At 33.0% G+C, this 19,781-nt stretch overlaps 2 protein-coding genes and 1 long non-coding RNA gene across 3 annotated transcripts in view; 2 read left to right on the top strand and 1 right to left on the bottom strand.

The window, feature by feature from the left end:
• Positions 1–11,245: 11,245 nt before the first annotated feature.
• On the top strand, positions 11,246–12,697 carry LOC107708197 (homeobox protein vex1-like; the record flags this gene model as incomplete). The annotated part of the gene is made up of 2 exons (XM_016512370.1): positions 11,246–11,533; positions 12,250–12,697. Coding segments are annotated over 2 exons (648 nt in total), but the record flags the coding sequence as incomplete, so codon positions are not given.
• Positions 12,698–14,414: 1,717 nt separating this feature from the next.
• LOC107708202 (histone H2A.Z) lies at positions 14,415–16,267 on the bottom strand. The gene is made up of 5 exons (XM_016512375.1): positions 16,158–16,267; positions 15,399–15,476; positions 15,195–15,308; positions 14,906–15,035; positions 14,415–14,779 (listed from the first exon to the last, which is right to left on the bottom strand). Exons 1-5 carry the CDS (start codon positions 16,158–16,160, stop codon positions 14,718–14,720), a joined length of 387 nt encoding a protein of 128 aa, XP_016367861.1. The 5' UTR covers positions 16,161–16,267; the 3' UTR covers positions 14,415–14,717.
• Positions 16,268–16,981: 714 nt separating this feature from the next.
• LOC107708206 (uncharacterized) overlaps positions 16,982–19,781 on the top strand; it is a 13,586-nt gene continuing 10,786 nt past the window's right edge. Inside the window, exon 1 of the long non-coding RNA XR_001636339.1 lies at positions 16,982–17,057. This is a non-coding gene — a long non-coding RNA (uncharacterized LOC107708206). The remainder of the gene's footprint in view (positions 17,058–19,781) is intronic.

The following is a 19,781-nucleotide window of genomic DNA, read 5'->3' on the forward strand; positions in this document are numbered from 1 at the left end:
GATACCGATACCGATATATTTCCTTTTGTTTGGAAACAACACTAAGTCTCTCCTGTGCAGAAATTATAAGCAAAATATTTTTAATTTTGGTTCGTTTTTAACAATAAACTTATTTGTTAGAATTAAATAAACAATAATGAAGGTTTTTTGACAGTACATTGAAGCTTTGAAAATAACTATAAATAAACTATTTATCAATTACTACATTGCTTTTCAGAAAGATGCAGCGGTAACCTTAGCATTTTATTTTAAGATTTAACATTTGTAGATGGTCTAAAGCAAAAGAGTTGTAAAAATTCTGAAAATATTTTAGAGCTTATGATTTGTTTAAAAAATAAAACACATTACACATTAATGAATAAATCAGTATATATAAAATTATTTAATTTACAAGTGTCATATTTGTGATTTTTTTTTTCATGTAAGCTATAGCCTAGCTTCTGGCCTTAAAATCAAAACATACTCATTATTTTATGACAACAATTACTGCTTTATTTAATCAGAAACACAGTCTAAATGTTATTTGTGTAGGCTATTTTACTTTTAATTTAATTGTAAGTAGGCCAACAGCGCCCCCTACAGATTAAAACTCCTTACAGATCCGGCGTTAGGACCCGGGGGAGGCTGCCGCTGCACGTGCTTACTGTTTACTCTATCATACACCGAACGCTTCATTCTGTACATGCTTTCACAGATTAAATGCAGCTATCCAAACAGTCAATCTAATTATCATTCAGACAAAACTTAGCTTCAAGAATGAGCCACACTGCTGACCTGATCTAATCGTTAGCACACCCTGAGCACATGTGAGTTAATATATTCCTCTTATCGGCAAGACATATCGGCATAATTTTTCATATGGGGCCGATGCCGATATTTACATTTAAAGCCATTATCGGCCGATTCCGATATCAGTCCGATAATATCTTGCATCCCTATTAAGAACAATTACATAAAATGATATATGAAAGCTGTGAAACCTTAATAAATACACATCTTTTAAAAATTAATCTCATCCTTCTCTCAGTACATAGTAGAAATGTTTTATTAAAAAAAACAAACATAAAAATACATATTTTTTTATTACAGTCAGTATACTTTTATTCAGCAAGAATGCATTAAATTTATCAAAAAGTGACTGTAAAAGCATTTACATACAGTATTTAAAAAGGATTTCTATTTCAAGTAAATACTGTTTTTGAACTTTTTATTCCTCCAAGAATTCTGAAAAATATTCACAGTTTCCACACAAATATGAAGCATCACACCCGTTTTCAACACTGATAATCAGAAATGTTTCTTGAACAGCAAATCAGCACATTAGAATGATTTCTGAAGGATCATGTGACACTGAAGACTGGAGTAACGATGCTGGAAATTCAACTTTTTTATCACAGATATAAATTAAATTTTCAAATATATTTAAATAGAATACAGTTATTTTAAAGTGTAATAATATTTCACTTATTTAAATTATAATAATTTAAATTATAAGAGGAGACCTCTTTCAAAAACATTTAAAAATCTTACCAACCCTAAACTTTGGAACAGCAGTGTATCTGTATATTTCTATAAAACATGTACTGATTGAAACTGAGAGGAAATGTAGCTGGCGGTATAGTTGGGAGACTGTCTCCAGTATGTAAACAGACGTCTCTGTCTCTGCAGGAGATCTTTCAGGTATGATCTCAGCTCTGTGTGTCTCCTTTCTTTCAGTGTTAACGGCAGCACTGTTTATTTAGCCTTTACAAAAGAATCAACTGTGCCGTGATAGAAGGAATCCCTGAATTTGCATGCATTTATATACTATGGAGAAATGCACATGGTTACAGAAAAAAGTTTAAACAACAAATAACCAAGTATTACAAATAACCAAGTATTACTTTGTATTACTACAAGTATTACTACAAAAACAAGGTTTATTGTTTTTAATGCAACTTGTGTGGAAACCCTATTGAAGTTGACCTTTCTGACCTGTATTTTATTCTTTCCCAATACAATTTTCCTGCTGCTACTACTTTTTTCCAAGGTGCAAAACCTTTTTTTCTTAAGTATGACACTTTTTAATTAAATATCTATTTCATTTTATACCAGCGTATTTATATGTGACCCTGGAGCACAAAACCAGTCTCAAGTCGCTGGGGTATATTTGAAGCAGTAGCCAAAAATACATTGTATGGGTCAAAATGATAGATTTTTCTTTTATGCCAAAAATCATTAGGATATTAAGTAAAGATCATGTTCCATGAAGATATTTTGTAAATTTCCTACTGTAAATATATTAAAACCTAATTTTTGATTAGTAATATGCATTGCTAAGAACTTCGTTTGGACAACTTTAAAGGCAAATTTCTCAATATTTTGATTTTTTTTTTACCCTCAGATTCCAGATTTTCAAATAGTTGTATCTCGGCCAAATATTTTCCTATCATAACATTCATAACAAATTTCGAAAAATTGACCCTTATGACTGGTTTTGTGGTCCAGGGTCACATATGTAACATTAAATACATTTATATTCAGAGGACTGTATATACAGGTCTTATATCAATATCAGTTATTATAGTTAACTAAAACTAAAAACCATAAAAAAATTGTTATATATACATTAACTTATAACTTTTTTTATGTATAGCTTATTTTAGCATGTTGCCAAGGAAACATAATTTTTATTGAGTTTAACTTGATGCACTAAAATAACTAAAACTAAACCTGAAATAAAATTAATAAAAACTGTAGATATTAGAAAATAACAATGATAAATGGAAATGAGAAAAACGCAACACAATTTCTAAAACGAAAATGAAAACTCCCTGCTGTTACCAATTTGTTTTTCAAAATATAAAACTTTACTTTTTTTTTATTATAACTTTTTTTTAGTAATACCACAGTAAAAAAATACATATAATGAATTAAACCTGGTAGTTTGAATTAAAAAAAAAATGAAATAGGATTTTCTTTTAAAACACTCCAGTAATCACATAAATGTTTTATAAAAATATTGTTTGTAAAAGGCTAGAGCGTATGTGTAAATATGATTCATGAATATGACAATCCTTCAGTTGCATTACTATCTGAAACCATCAAGGTACCACAGTAAGTGGTGAAAAAGTATTTTGAATCAATACAAAAAAACATAAAATACTAACAGTATTTAGTGGTTTTATGATATTTTGTTTCTGATATTCTGTCACAGAAGTCTATAATACACTAATGGACGGTGTGAAACACTATAATGTTTTATCTCCGGTTTCAGTCTCTTTAAGTGGCGGGTCTTCAGGTTTGACTGGAAATAAACCGCCTGGTCTCATTTTATCCACCTTTAAGCTGTATTTTACGGCGGGTTGAACCCAGCAGACACCTTCTGCTAACAACATAATTGACCTCTAAATGTCATTTGAACTTCAAAGGGCCCGTCTACGTTCACACCTCACGTCAGCCTTTACATTACACTCTTAACAGGAAAAGGAAAGGCCCAAATGCAGCGTTCCCTCCTCCCTCGTCTTTCTCTGCGAGGACGCTCCTTTCAGTCGAGTGTCCGTGATCTGAAAGCATTCACAAACATGCTGATCTGGCCCCGGCTCCTCAATGATGAGCGTCGTAATAGATGGGGTGGGTGGCTTTCGGCAGTTATGCTCAATAGGGCTTAATGCCTCCTTCACACTTCCCCTCCCCGGTTCCAGGTGTGAAACAAAAGTGCTCTGAATGGGACACCTCTGGCCTCGGCTGTGGAGACGGGGCTCCGGGGCTCTGATCGAGGGTCTGAGTTCCCGCCGTGATCGCAGACCGGCTTTTCCGTCCGGGCCGGTTCCTCGGGTCCTTCTTTGAGGTTGATTCCTCTGATTGGAGTCAATGAGGGATTACTGGGTGTGTTGCAATCAGACTGATGGGATTAACCGGATCAGTGACTTTCATAAACAAAAGACAGGAACATTAACAAGAGGCCGTATTAAAGTGATTAAACAGACATGCACAATCATAATTCAAGTGCTGATGTGACAATTGACACCTACCATACAGTACTGTAGAATGTAGAAAAAAATCTGTGTGCACAAAAACAATAGCAAGGTATTTAGGATAAAAAAAATATTCTCAACATTCTCAACAAATGTACAGTGTATTTGATTAGAATTTCTGTACGTTTTAAATCATGAAATTTAGCACATTTTTATTAAATGATATATAATGAGTCACAGGTCATTTTGGCCTATGCATTTGAAATATGGCATAAGGCAAATAAACATATAATAATATTTTGTATTTTAGGTTGTAAAATAATTTTTATTTAAAATTAGAATAATGTTTAAATTAATATCTACATTTCATTTTATTTTATAGCATATTGCTATATACCAGCATATAGTTGTAACGAAAACCATAACAAATGTTTTCATTGCTTGAAATAAAACATAAAATAAAATATAAATACATAAAAGTATTTTTTTTAGTAACTTGATGTATTAATTCAAACTGAAATAAAATTTGAAAAAAAAAACTATTAAAAATTAAACCAATGTTAATGTTAGATTTTAAGGACATTTTAATTAGTTATGTTTTATAACATATATAATAATAATTTGGATATAAAATTAGAATATATTTTAATTTAATATCTACATGATGAACTGATGAACATTAATATTATTGTATGTATATATATATATATATATATATATATGTATATATATACACACACACACATAAATGCACTGTGTGTGTGTGTATGTGTATATATATATACATATAAACTGTATATTTACAGAACTCATTATAGTTGTTTGAAATAAAGTAAACATTAACTTAAAATAAAATATAAAAAGTAAATATCTATTAATTAAAAGCCTAATTAATAAATAAATAAATTGCAGTCAAGAAAAACTGCTAAATTAAGGGAGGATAGACTGCTGAAATCATCAATATTCCTGTTTTTAAGCCAATAAATAATTATAGTTAATAAAAATGTCTTACTACTTTTGCATTAGTTTTAAAGAAATTTCTTTAAAACTAAATAAAAAATATAAATATTAAAAAATAATAATTATAAACGACAAAATCACTAAAACTATCACTAAAATGGAAAATATACAAATAAAAACGAATTCAAAATAATAATAATATAAACAATATAAATATACATAAATGTTTATTTTAATATCAGCATGTTGCATCAATATAAGGTTAAACCCATCTAGAAATGTTGAGGTAGTGTTTATTTTGTGGTGGTGTGCTGCTGGTTGTGTGTGTTCAGCCTCTGGCCCCTGCAGCACTGGGGGAGAGAGACAATACATGAGCAGTCATTACAGAGCAGCAAACAGCCCTATTAGAGATGAAAGAGGCTCAATGAGGACAATCAAAGGCCGTCACCGCTGGGGGCCATTACTCTGAGAGACTGCCGTCTGTAGCGGAGCTTCAGGATCCACTCACTGACGGACACCTCACAGCCCCTATCACACTAATGGAGCCAGATATGCTTAACTGCACTCAATCATCACAAATACAAAGAGTACCAAATACTTTCAAGTGTGAGCTGAGCATCTGTTCTTAATGATCAAAACATTTTCATCAATAAAAGTAAACTCAGTATCTGCGTCCAAAACCAGACTGATACAAATAAATCAATATAATGCTTTATTTTATATCTGATAGATTTGCAATAGTTTGAAAGAAATTGAAATGTTTTATTACAAGACGATAGACTGCTGAAATCATCTGCAATGCTAAATACTAAAAATAAGATAAATATAAATAAAAAGTCAATAAAACTTTTATTCATATTGAATTTGTTTTGCATTAGTTTTAAAGATTTTTTTTATCAATGAAAAGCTTCATAAATAAATTACAGTCAAGAAATATGACTAGTTTTGCATTCGTTTTAAAGAAATTAATTTTTTATACATTTTTTATTAAGGGAGGATAGACCTCTGAAATCATCAATATTCCTGTTTTTAAACCATTAAATAAATAAAGTTTACATAAATTATAGTTAAGTAAATTACAGTTTTATGTGATTAGTTTTAGTTTTAAAGAAATGTAAATGTTTATGGGGGAGTGAACTGCTCAAATAAGTTTTTAAACAATTAAAAGCCTCTAAAATCAATTATTGTTAATAAAAAAAAGTATTTTATATCTTATTAGTTTTGCATTAGATTTAAAGAAATTTCAGTGATTTAATAAGAGAGGATGGACTGCTGAAATAATCTATATTGCTATTTTTTAAATAAATAAATATATGCCACCAACGCAACACTATGTGACATACGTATAACCTAAAATAAATAATTACTTTAGCATTAAGCAACTCATACACTCTTAAAAGAAAGTGTAAGAACCTTCTTATGAAGAACTATTTTTGGCTGTAAACGGTTCTTCCGCTGCTGTATAGTTCTTTAGAGACTAAAAACGTTCATGCTATTATATCACATGTTTCTCAAGATGAGTGTTTTGGATTCTGGGTTCTTTAACACCACAGTTATATTGATGATTTTCTAAAAACACAAACATCTATAAGTCTGTATGCTGCTATCTCAAGAACATTATTACAGAAGAGTCTCTCTCTCTCTCTCTCTCTCTCTCTCACTGTAATCTGTGCTTTAATGATAGTGTTAGTGAGATGAGAAGTGGACCTGCCGTCTCCAACCCCTCCCGTCTGTCATCCATAAAAACAGGCTCCTGTCTGTACTGCAGCCTGATTCCTCTCCGCTGACACGCACATCAAAGTCAGGCCCCGGTTTATCACATATCAGGGCCCGGGGACAGCGGAAACAAGACGGGGACGGTCCTAACACTGAGCCTTACTGGAATATAGAAACCTACAATGCAATTACAGACAGATCAGTGACAGATAAGAGAGGAATGAGATCGGCCTGTTTGTTTGGCCTCTCGCTGAAAGAGAGAGACAGATAGAAATGAAGATATGATGAAAGAGTGTAAACAAATTATCTGCTCTTTGAACCTTTAAATGGACTGAAGAGGGAAGAATATATACAGACTCAACTCTCTGAATGATTTTACTCTCATTGCTTGGTCGTTTGAGAAGATGAATGGACAAATTATATAATTTCTCTATTTATTTTACATTATTACATCTTTGCAAGTTATTAAAAAGGAGCCACTTTTCATAATTCAACTATTCATAATTAAATAAAAATAATGTAATGTTAATTTTACAGCATAAAATACTCCGAAATACTAAAATTCTTGTTTTCAAGCAAGAACACATACACAGATATAGACATATACTACAAGGCATAATATTGACCGTTATTTTTTGTGCTATTTTTCATATTTTATATGGTAATGTGCTCACCATTATAAGACGGTATCCATTTTAAACAACAAGAAACAAACAAAAAACACTTTATTTTGTTATTTTCAAAATAAACAAGTGCATAAAAACAAAAAAATAATCAACCAACTCAAGAACCGAACAAATAAATAAAAAAGCAAGCAAGAACCTATCCAACATATAAATAGATAAATAAATAAATAAATAAGAACGAAAAACGATACAAGCAACCAACCCAAGAGTCAAACAAACAAATAAAAAGTAAACAAGAAATTATTCAACAAAATGAACACACATAAATAAACAAATAATTTAAAATAAAAAAATAATAGAAACAAACAAAAACACTTTGTCTTTTATAAAATAAATGTATAGACAAAAATTTAACTAAGCAAACAAACAAACAACCCAAGAACAAAACAAATAAAAAAATATCAAGCAAGCAAGAAACTATCCAACACAATGAGCATAAATGAATGAATGAATGAATGAATGAATAAATGAGAACGAAAAAAACGTTGCCATTTTTAAATAAGTGTATAAACAAACAAACAAACAAACAAAAACAAATAAATTAAAAAAGAAACAAGCAACCAACCCAAGAGCCAAACAAACAAATAAAAAGCAAGCAAGAAATTATTCAACAAAATAAACACATAAATAAACAAATAATTAAAAATAAATCAATAGAAACAAACAAAAACACTTTGTCTTTTATAAAATAAATGTATAAACAAACATTTAACTAAGCAAACAAACAACCCAAAAACAAAACAAATTTTAAAAAAATCAAGCAAGCAAGAAACTATCCAACACAATGAACATAAATGAATGAATGAATAAATAAATAAAAAACACATTTTCCAGGATCTAGTTTACAGGTGATAAATCTTCCAGTGAACCTCTGTATGCGTAAATCTCCTCCCTTGGCGCCGTCTTTCTGTTGGTTTTTTTTCTTCTTCAATGCGCCCAAAAGGGATCAAACCCTTCAGATCCTTTAGAAACAATAATGGGACAATCTAAGGCTGTTTTATTTGCTCGTCTGATAATCAAAAGTGTCTGGCAGGCTTTGAAATCATGTATTCTTCAATAGTGGGCCTGATCAAGTTAATCTCGAGCAAGCCGCTGATAAACCAGATCAGCTATGCGTAATGATCCCGTTTGGGGCCAACAGATCCAAGGGCCGGCAGTTATCTCCGTCAGTAGTTGGGTCTCTGTAGACTACTGTGTCCATACTCGTGTAGTGTTTCTAAAACAGCCCATTAACCTCTACCTGCCACTTCAAAAGAGCCGCCTGCTTTGATACCAATACCCGCTGAAAAGGGCATAAACAAGAGCTGAATTACCCACGTTTGCAGCCACTCACAGGAACATTAAGTGTCTATGAGAGAGACAGAGCGCTTGTGTTTGTGAGAGAGACATTTTCACAAAAAGACACAACTGCAGTTTTGCTCTATTGGAATCAGAGAAACTGACAAGCAAACAAACAACAAATAAACAAACTGGGTTTTCATAAATAAACATAGGTTAACAATAATTTGTATTCTAAAGACACTATGAAAAAAAAGCAGAAGATAAAACATTTATGTTTTATCTTCTGTATTGGAATCAGTAAAACTAACTCTGAATGAATGAATAAATATAAAGATATAGGAAAGAATTTTCTCATTTGACACTATGAAATGTTTGAGCTTCATTTTGTTGTGTTGCAACTGACTCGTATTAAAGAAATAATAATTAAAAAAATTATTTGGATGTCCTTTTGCAAGTTGTTGACATTTCTGTTCTAAAGAGATTATAATAAAGGGCTTTTGAAAACATTATTTTATTGTGCTGAAATAAATAAATAAATAAATAAATAAAAAATTCTCATTTAACAAATGTTTGAGCTTCATTTTGTAGTGCTGGAACTGTAAATAAATAAATAAATCATTTTCTCATTTTACACTATGAAATATTTGAGCTTCATTTTGTAGTGCTGGAACAAACAAACAATCAATCAATCAGTAAATCCTTTTCTTGTTTTACACTGAAATGTTTGAGCTTCATTGTGTGGTGTTGGAAATGTAAATGTATGAATGAACAAACAAACAAATCCTTTTTTCAAGTAGTTGTTTTACATGACCATTTCTGTTCTTCTGATAAGGGACTTACATTTTTTTTTTGTGCATGCATGTATGCATGTATGTGTAAATAAATAAATAAAGGATGCATTTCTGTTCTCAAAATATTTTATAATAAAATGACTAAAAAATATCTAAATCTTTATTTTTTTATTCTGCAATGAGAAAGAAAGAAAGAAAGCTTTTAAGTCTAAAGTGGATTTAGCTCTGTAGACATTATGCGATGATGCTTTTGCAACATTTTAGTCAAATAACTAAAACTATTTCACTTTAGGGATTACCAAACATCGCTCTCGATTATGAATTCCAAGCCTCTGTTTTTAACCTTGAACTTCCTCCATCACACTGTTCTAACGTGAACACATGAAATCACACACGCACACATGCACACCTCAGAGAGGAGACAGGATCAGAGATGGTTTTAGGGAGGGGATTACATCTCCAGACTTACTGGTGCCAGGAGTTAATGGGTTCACTCAAGGCCGATTGAGACGTCTTCATTACCACACTTGTGAAACTGAAGGGGTGGAGATCAGGACGTTTCCTTTGATCCGGGGCGAAGTGAATTGTAAATGAGCTGGGATTAGTCCTATAAATACTTGAGCCCCATACTGGAGGTGTCGATCAGTGAACCCAAAGCCACGCTTATCAGAACACAAACACACATCTGACTCACTCAGACACGGGACTTCAGCTTCAAACTCACCCTAAAGAAGAAGAACTGCACAACTGACCTGTGTTATACTGGAGATCTGTCTTTCTTTGCTGGATTTGGACACAGCTGGTTCTCAAAGATGAAGGGGCATTTTTCCATCGAGTGGCTTTCTCAAAGCAGCCAGGCCTCGGCATCCACACTTCCCTCAAACTCTTGGGTCTCTCCCGGCCAGGACGTCCCGAGCACCTCTGCCTCTGCCTCTGAGAGCCTTCCTGGCTTCTACAGCAGATGGAGACCGGAAAGCATGGAGGATCAGGAGAAACGTATGGAGCCAGCACAACCGGGAAACAGCTTGTTGTGCACATCTACACAAGATACCGAGTCCAATGACAACAATATCATCCAGCAACACACTCCCGGTAAGAAACTGTTCCAATAATCCATGTTTGCATTGTTGAAGAATGAAATACTGATCTAAAAGTACTATTGTTATTTTATTTTGTTCTTAATTTAATTATCAGTGAAATAGTATAAATTCTTTAACATCTAAAATATATATATAATGGTAAGTGAAAAAATACTGGTCTAAAATACTATTTTTAATTTGTTTAACAGTAAAATAGTATAAACAAAACTTTAACATAGTTAGAAGTTAAGTATAAAATGTAAGTTTTGCCAACACAGGGATAAATTACATTTTAAATATTTTAAAATAGAAGGGTTATTTTAAATTTTAAATAATTATTTAAAGTAAAATACACATCTAAAATACTATTGGTATTTTATATTTATTAAAATAAATAGATTAATAGTAAAAATAGATTAAATAAATTTAAAAAAATTCCTTAACATAATAACAATAGTTAAAAGTACTTGTAAAATACTGTTGAATAATACAATAATAAATAAAATTAACACATTTGTGTTAAACAACTAATTAATTATTCTACTTTTCAAGTAGTTTTATCCTATTTTTAAAATAGGCTTACGGCAAATATTTTTTCAAAGTAATGCTTACAGCAAAATTACAGATTGCATAGGATCTATTTTATTTTACCGTTATGTCATATAATTTGTATTTATTTATTTATTCATTCAGTTGAGCAATATCCATTTAAATGCAAATTTACTCTTTCTCTCTTATGTAGCTGTTGTTTTGTTACCTGACTTCATATTTGAATCTTTGTGCTCATTTGTCTTTGTTTTCTGATAGCATCAGAGCCAGGTTTCAGCAGCAGCGCGGAGGAGGAGGAGACGTCAGGGTACGAGAGCGAGGGCGGCCCCTCTCTCTCACCTGGGGCCCCTGAAGAACCGGCGCCGTCGGTATCTCCCTCTACCGGCCGCAGACCCCGAACTGCGTTCACCGCGGAGCAGATCAACAGTCTGGAGAGAGCCTTCAAGAGAAACGCTTATCTCGGAGCCCAGGACAAAGCCGAGCTCTGCAAAAGACTGAATCTGTCTGATAAACAGGTATGAGGTCGATTAATTGTATTTATTATTACTATTATTTTAAATGGGTTTAATAATGTGATTTAAGGCGACTGCGTGTTAGTTTTTTGTACCTTGAACTAGTGATGCACAGCTTCGCGGGGCTTCGAAATCTTTGCGAATCGTTTGTTTTGATCCAGAGATTCGTATCAAACTGCCAAAGTCACGTGATTTCAGTGAACGAGGCTTCTATTACGTCAGTAGTATAAATTTGTAGACATTTTTGTTCAAATATTTGTATAATAAAAAGGAAGAGTAGTTAATCTCTTATTGGACTGTTTAGCCAAGCCCTCCATAAAACAAACAAAACAATTGATAATTAGCACATATTTAAACAGACACGGCATATTTAATGGTATTCGTTGATTTGTTAATTGCATTTCATATGTTATACTTATTGGGTTGGCAAAAGGTTTTTAATGCATGTTTGGCCAGAGTTTTTGTCGCATTTACACAGTTTTGACCAGCAGGCGTCACTAACGTGTTACGCTTCGATCGCTTCGAAGCAGTGAATCTTTTTGCGAAGCAATTGGATCAATTGATTTAAAGATTCGAATAGGTTCGTTTTTCCCATCACTGCCTTTAAATATCAGTTTCAAGATAGTACACTGACTTCTAAGAAGGCGAATGGCTTATCTTTCTTTCCCAAACGTCTGTTCTAGGAGCATGTTTTGTTAGGGACGATATTTCGCGAAAAGGTCGGGCCCCCCGCTCCTCACATTTTCCAGAACCGACGCATGAAGCTGAAACGGACCGTTCAGGACAGTCTGGCTCACGCCTGCCAGGCCAAGGTAGCCTCGCATATGATGCATTACTCCGATCTGCACAGTTTCCGTGCCGCTCCGTATCCCAGCTACTATTCGGCGGTCCAGGAGACCCCGGCACCTTACGGCCCGGGATTTCACTACAGCCCTGCTACAGCCGGAGGCCTGCCGACCCTGCCTGTGGAGGCCCTGTATCAGTACAGCACCCTACAGAGCCTTCCTGTCCATCCCAGCAACCCTTCCATGATGAGTCCATACCAGCCCTATCACTCGCAGTACTACAACACACAGTGAGACGAGAGACCGACAACAAAACATTCATTTCTGCCTGTTAAGCCTTGTGCTTTGTTTACATCGTTGCATTTGTGAATACAGGGTGAAGTGCAATAACAAATGTGATCTTTTTTTTATCGTTTTGATGAATTATTATTTAAATATGTTTGTAAATCTTGAGAAAGTTCTATTTCGTTCATGTCTATGTGTACAAGAGGAGTGTATAAATAAATCATTTTCTATTTGATTACACCAAAGTGTAAGGTGCTTTATTACTGCCATAAAATGAATACTTTTGAATGAATACTTGAACGTTAATACTTTTACTCATCATAGATGGATTAAATTGATCAAAAGTTACAGTAAAGACTCTAATTCTGTACAAGATTTGAAATTTCTATTTATCAAATTGTTTTCAACATAAGATAATAATAATAAATGTTTCTTAAAGCAACAAATCAGCATATTATAATGATTTCTGAAGGATCATGTGACACTGAAGACTGGAGGAATGATGCTGAAAATACAGCTTTGCATCACAGTAATAAATGATATTTTAAATTATATTCAAATAGCCGGTATTTTGAAATTGCAATAATATTTCACATTACTATTTTACTGTATTTTTGATCAAATAGATGCAGCATTTTACTTTTTCAGAAACATTAACGAGTCTTACTGACCTCAAATTATGTGGAGCCGAAACATAAACAATACTGTACTTAAGTATCATTTTGGGGATTTTGTACAACAAATATACTGACCTAAAACTGAACACTTTCAGCACGCTACTATCTATTGTTATTAAATAAACATTCAGTTACAAGGTTTCTGCAGGTTTTATGAAGTTAAGACTTTCTTTTTAAGAAAAGGAATAAATGGAAGGGAACACATCAATATGTTCTCTAAACGTAAAAGTCTAGGGAGAACGCAATGAGCCGCATTAGCAACACTTTAAAAATACAACTTCCAACATATCTCCTCTACTTCTTAATCATTTTACAGAAACAAATAACTTATGACTCAAATACCTCAGCTCGCAGCCACTAGAATACAGAAATGTATTTTACTGTAACTTCCGATCACATTGCAAAAATCTTAAATCGTCTAAAGATTCTTAAATGATGCATTTAACTGTGATGCAAAGCGCCACAAGTAGTCCTGTTTTCTAAAAAATTGATCCAAATGTTGACCAAAGTTTATGATAAAAAGCATAAGCTCAGTTATGTTTAATTTCTCAGGAAACCAGACATCATATCTGCATTTTATAGTTAAAGTAAATGTACTTTTGATTTAAAGAGACTACACACACACACACAAAAAAAAGATCCTTTAATGCCATGACTATGAAATTAAGACTTTCTGCTCCAACTTAAGACCTTTTAGTTTGTGGAAGGGCAAATAAACCCGTATGGCCACAGCTATTTGATAAACGTTTAGTTAATTATCAACTATAATCAAAGTAATAATGAATAAAACTACTATAAAATCATCTGCTGATAAAGTTAATGTTAAAAAAAATGGAAAAAGAAAGTTGCTTTAATACATTTACCGAAGTGCTTAAAGCGATATACTTTTGACTAATATTTTGACACTTCAAGTATCATTTCTTTTTACGCTTGTTTATTTCAATAGATATATACAATGGCAATGTAGCTAGGAAAATGTTAATATACATTTTACTCGCATAATCTCTTATGTCCGATCCAAGAATGACTATCAGGATTCATTTCAAAAGATTTCCTGCAGCATTTAGCGGAGCATAAAGCTAATATGAAGAGTTTCTAGGCAATACGTGTCAAATGAACGTCACAAAAAGGCAAAAACACTTAGAAAAAAAAATATTTTAATGTATAAAACAGATTTTAAAAAGCCAATAATGAAACCCAAACCTCAGAACCTTTTCCTTAACCCAACTAAACACAAAAACCATGATTACATTTCCTTACCCCACAACACGTAACACCCCCCTCCCCCATTAATTACCATGAATACAGTACGTCAAACTCTAAACATTGTTATGATAAACTACGCTTGCCAAACAAATGGGGAAACATATCAAAAGCAACTGCTCTCTCAATGCCGATTGCCGTTTTCTATACAAAGACAGAATCGAACATCAATGCATCTTATACGGTTTTCTGCTGGCCCTTCTTTCCAATCAGTGACTTGTGGATGTGTGGAATCACACCTGTAGGGAAAGACACAAAGACATGCCATTAAAATAATATCAGCCCTAAAAATATCCTTTTACAGCAAAGCTACATATTTAATGCAATGCACCTAAAAAAAAAATCAGGAGTTGTAAGAAACCCACCTCCACCAGCAATAGTAGCTTTGATAAGCGAGTCCAACTCCTCATCACCACGGATGGCCAACTGTAAATGCCTTGGAGTAATACGCTTCACCTTCAGATCCTTGGAGGCATTACCAGCCAACTCCAAAACCTGCGAATAAGATGAGCAATGGGTTTGAACGAGGTTGCATTTGCTTTACAGATGGGTTAGCGATGATTCACAGTAAGAGAAATCACAGCCAGCCAAAAATCTGCCACTATGGCATCCAACAGGCTTGTTTAACAAACCGTGCCAAAAGAAAATCATTACCTCAGCAGTCAGGTACTCCAAGATAGCTGCGCTGTACACCGCCGCTGTAGCTCCAACACGACCATGGCTGGTAGTTCGGGTCTTCAGGTGCCTGTGGATACGACCTACAGGGAACTGAAACATAAAAACCAATCAAACTCTCAATATCACTCAGTTAAATTCAACAGCAGTTCATTTTTTCTAATCTGGCAGAGGAATATGTACCTGCAGACCAGCTCTTTGTGATCTGGAGACTGCTTTTGTCTTGGCTTTTCCGCTGTCCTTTCCAGCTTTTCCTCCTGCCTGCAGAAGCACAAGAAAAAAGGATTATTTAAAAGTCTCATTGGGGGGGAAGATTAGAAATCTCTGGTGAGAGCTTTACACTGAGGAATATAGCAGTGAAACAAGTTTTACTCTGAAATTGCTAGCACATTTCACAAATAATTACAAAAAAAGACATTAATTAAACGTTATACCTTCGAATTTTTTTTTCGTAGAGACTTGTAGGTAATTTTGAATAATAAAGTGATTTTAAAAACCGCCCAAAAATGACTCATGATACCTTTGTATTCTTAGTATTTAAACAAAAGTACAAATAAACCAAAGTAAACTCTAAATTGAGCTTATTTTTAGATTTTTCAGCGTGTCCAAACAACATAAGCAAATTGTTTCGATTTTTATTTTTAAACATTACGTTACCTCTAGTCTATTAATTTAAGTTATTGCCATATCACATCAATCCTATTAAACGCACACATGCATTTTCTGGCTATTTGATTCGTTTTGCTAAATAATGCACCAAATTCACTTTAATCCACGCTCGGCGCTCTTTTCCAAGAACACTGCAAAGCCACAAACACCGCGAGCTTATTAAAAGCCATCACGTGCACAGAATTAAAGCACGGCACCTTTACAATTTATACAAAACATAACCGTCCGAGCTAGGCTTTATTTTAGAAATTAGACAATTAAAACTTGCTTTACCATGTCGTCAGACGAGCTTCTTCTCCTTTCGCACGAAACGGAGGGAAAACACAATGATGCCCACTTCAGCGTTTAGCGCGGTACGTTCCAGCGTAATAACCAATCAGCGAGCTACGTCTTGGTTTGAAACGTCGGTTTCGTCCAATCACAGAGCTTTTCTATATGTGGGTGTGTTGTTTTAGTTCTCTTTTTTCTTATTAGACCACCAGCGCAATAGTCTTGTGCGCATGCGTGCCGCCGTCATCATTCATTACAAAAAAAATGAAGTATTTTTTATTGTGATGTGATTGGGAATGTTTCGATTACAGTGAAATCTATAGACTAATAACGGGTATGTTATCGTGTATTCTGTTGTAAAAGCTACAATGCATAATAAGTCAGTTGTGTTATTTTAGGTCTCTTTCTGTTCAGCTTCCTCTTTTCAACACGTCTAAAACTAAAAGTGTCCTTGTGAGTCCCTTTCATTTTGCATGCGCTTATATCTGTTGATGACGATGAGATGACCTTAGCTAGGCCTATATATATAAGACAGCTACATAAAACAAAGAGGATTTTGAACAAAATTGAGCAAGCACGATTTTAATGTATTTTCTTATTTCTGCATTTAATGTGTATATCATAGAATGGCTCCTCTTCTTCATCCTATTTCTTTCAAGTCATCTTTCACTCGTTCACAGGATGATGTGTTTTATGTTTTGGGGATTTGTCTTAAAAAACTGTTAAATGTTCAAAAAAGCGAGTTTCTTTTACCTGGCCATGTTCCGAAAAAAATAATTTTGCCTCACCACCAAGACTCCTTACCTTGACTATATGCGCATGCGCGATCGTTTGCCGCCTTTTTTTTTTGTTTCTGAAGATTTACCTGTAAATGAATGAATTACCACAACAATAACGAGAAACGTAAGTAAAACAATAGAATTAAAACCTGATTATCATATGATTAAAAACCTATGTTCCTCAATTAAAATATGATTGCCATAGCCGTTGTCATGAAAATACCACCCAAAAGTGGCAATTCACCCACCCTCAACTATCCAAATGTATTGGCTTAATTTTTTAGCTGTATTAGGTTAAAAGTAACTCATTTTGGTAAATTTCCCCTCTTTTCTCTCGTTTTTGGCCAGTCTGTGAGTTTTTACTTCACTTTGTAGGCAGGTTAGATTTTAGGCTATCTTGATATTTTGGCCTGAAGTACTACCTATTTATTTAACTTTTACAAATTTGTTGTTAATAATTAAAAAATAATAAATAAAACAATAAACGTTAATCTTGAAGTAATAAAGTGTCAGTTGTGCTTGCACAGGAGGGTGTCTTTTCTTTTTATTTGTCGACAGTGGAGGGCGTAATAGTCCACATTTATTGTTTTCCGTCTTGATTTATTATTTTACAGTGTGGTACAGTCACAGTAGGCTAGCTATACATTAATAAACTTATTTAATTAAAAGAAAGGGATTCAGTCATAAAATCAAAAATCCACATAAGTAGCCTAAACAGTTTTTGCATTCTTTTGTTTGAATTATGATGCCCATCAATTTTTATTTATATATATATATATATTTAAATTATGTATATTAATTTTTATGTTTACATGAAGGTTTCCCAAAAATAGTTGAACAAAAAAGTGAACAAATAAATTATGCATTCTTGGATCTGTTCTTGGCTGTTGACAGACTCTGTATGTCAGTGAATCTCAACCTTTTGGCGTACCGGACCCCAGTCCAATTCAGAACCATCCTCAAGGACCCCCAGAACAAAATTGACTCATCTATGTATCATTTGTGTCTTTGTGAGGACCAAATGCAGTCAAGTATTATTCTAGTTAGTTGACTTGTCTAGTATTTGGCCATATCATCAGCTATATTGGATTTTTCTTTCATGGGAACATGTCATGACAAAGTATACAAAATTTATACAAAAATGCATACTTTATACGGACCCCCTGGCCTTATATCAAGGACCCCTGGTTGAGAAACACTGCTGTATGTGACACATAAAAGACATCCAGGGGCGGAGACATTTGTAGGATTTTGATAAAAAAAAAAAAATACTAAAATAAAATCTGTAGTATATTTCACTACTTAAACTTTTCACTTAAAAATATAATTTGTAATTTGATATTAGTGTTTTATCCCAGACCATTGGACTGCATGTTTATTAAGATTCAAGAGTAGTTTTGCAGTGACTTTGGTACACAGATGTGCAAACAAAAGCAGTGAACATGGCATGAGGTTTGATGTAGTTATGAAGCTAATAGGCTACTTCAGTTAAAATTTCTCATAGGTGATTCAAGAGTGTGCATGAGCAATAGCAATAGGCGAATAATTAGTGATTTTTTAAAAACCGTAGAAATACCTTTTGAGATATCAATTAAATATGTTTTGCTCATCTAATGATTTAGTTTTCATTCATTGTAAAATACTATAATTATGCTATATTTATCATAGGCCAAATTAATTCTCAGTTTCACAGTTTTTTTTTTTTATTGGAATGACAATATTAGGAACTGTGTTGGACAGAGCAATAATTAAAACAATTTGCAATCATTTAAGTCTTATTCAACCCAACCCGGGTTGTTCAACCAGTTACACACTGATTAGTGTATCACCTTCTACAATTAAAGAGTGATAAAAAGTGATAATTATTCATGTGCGTGCTTTTCATAATCACTTTCACAACACTTTTTTTTTTTGTATTTGCTGAATAATTAACATTCAAAAGTATAACGAAATGTTACAAACATGGTGTTCACATTTTCTGAAAGAAAAAAAAACAAACAAAAAATGACAAGGAGGGTATACATCAGTCATCACAATAGAAAAGAGGAGTTTAGTTCTTTGAGCGTATCCATAGTTCTGGTTGCTTTCCGATTTGAAAGACCTTGAAGAGTTTTAAAATAAATCTTCAAGTCAACTTTGAAGTGGGAGATACTGGGCTTCCTTTCTGACCATTTACATTTGTGTATATAAAACTTACCTAATAATATTAGAAGATTTAGCATAAAAATGTGACATATCTTTTTTATCAAAATAAAATATAACATCTCTTTTCCTTAATTTTCCTTAATTTTAGATCCACTCAACATAGTAAATAAATATTCAACATCAATCCAGAAAAATTTAACATACATTTGAAAAAAAGATGCAAAACAGTCTCTACATGCATTCCACAAAAAACACAAAATTCAGAGAGATCAGCTCCGTAATAATTATAATTATAATTTTAAAGTAAATTTCACTAACTTTATTTGTGACACAGAATTTGTTATTAAAAGTCCAAATCAATTTCCAGTTGATATTCTCAAAATGGTTTTTCCAGAAGTACTTACGTCGAAATGCTGCAGGGCAATGAATCAAACATCTAAAAAATGTATTATTACATTTTCTCTCTTTGATATCAATACCGTTTAATAAGATCTCTTTTTTAAATTCACTGAAGCCCTTTAAAAGCCTCACAAATCCTGCTGGTATTGCATCAACTACAATACTGTATTCACGCGGAGGTATTGGAATACCAAATTTCTCTAAAAATTCAGTATATGTAAGTAAATATCCTTCATTATTTATCAACTGTGAGACCATTAGAATACCATTTCTAACCCAATTAGTATAGAAAATGTATTTGTTC

This window comes from Sinocyclocheilus rhinocerous, unplaced genomic scaffold (assembly GCF_001515625.1).
Source record: "Sinocyclocheilus rhinocerous isolate Xijiao unplaced genomic scaffold, SAMN03320098_v1.1 scaffold2401, whole genome shotgun sequence".
Taxonomy (NCBI): domain Eukaryota; kingdom Metazoa; phylum Chordata; class Actinopteri; order Cypriniformes; family Cyprinidae; genus Sinocyclocheilus; species Sinocyclocheilus rhinocerous.

Coding starts and splice junctions, on each gene's coding strand:
- LOC107708202 (XM_016512375.1), bottom strand. Junction 15,036..15,194: donor TGGAGTACCTGACTGCTGAG/GTAATGATTTTC, acceptor TCTTATTCGCAG/GTTTTGGAGTTGGCTGGTAA. Junction 14,780..14,905: donor AGCTACTATTGCTGGTGGAG/GTGGGTTTCTTA, acceptor CTTTCCCTACAG/GTGTGATTCCACACATCCAC.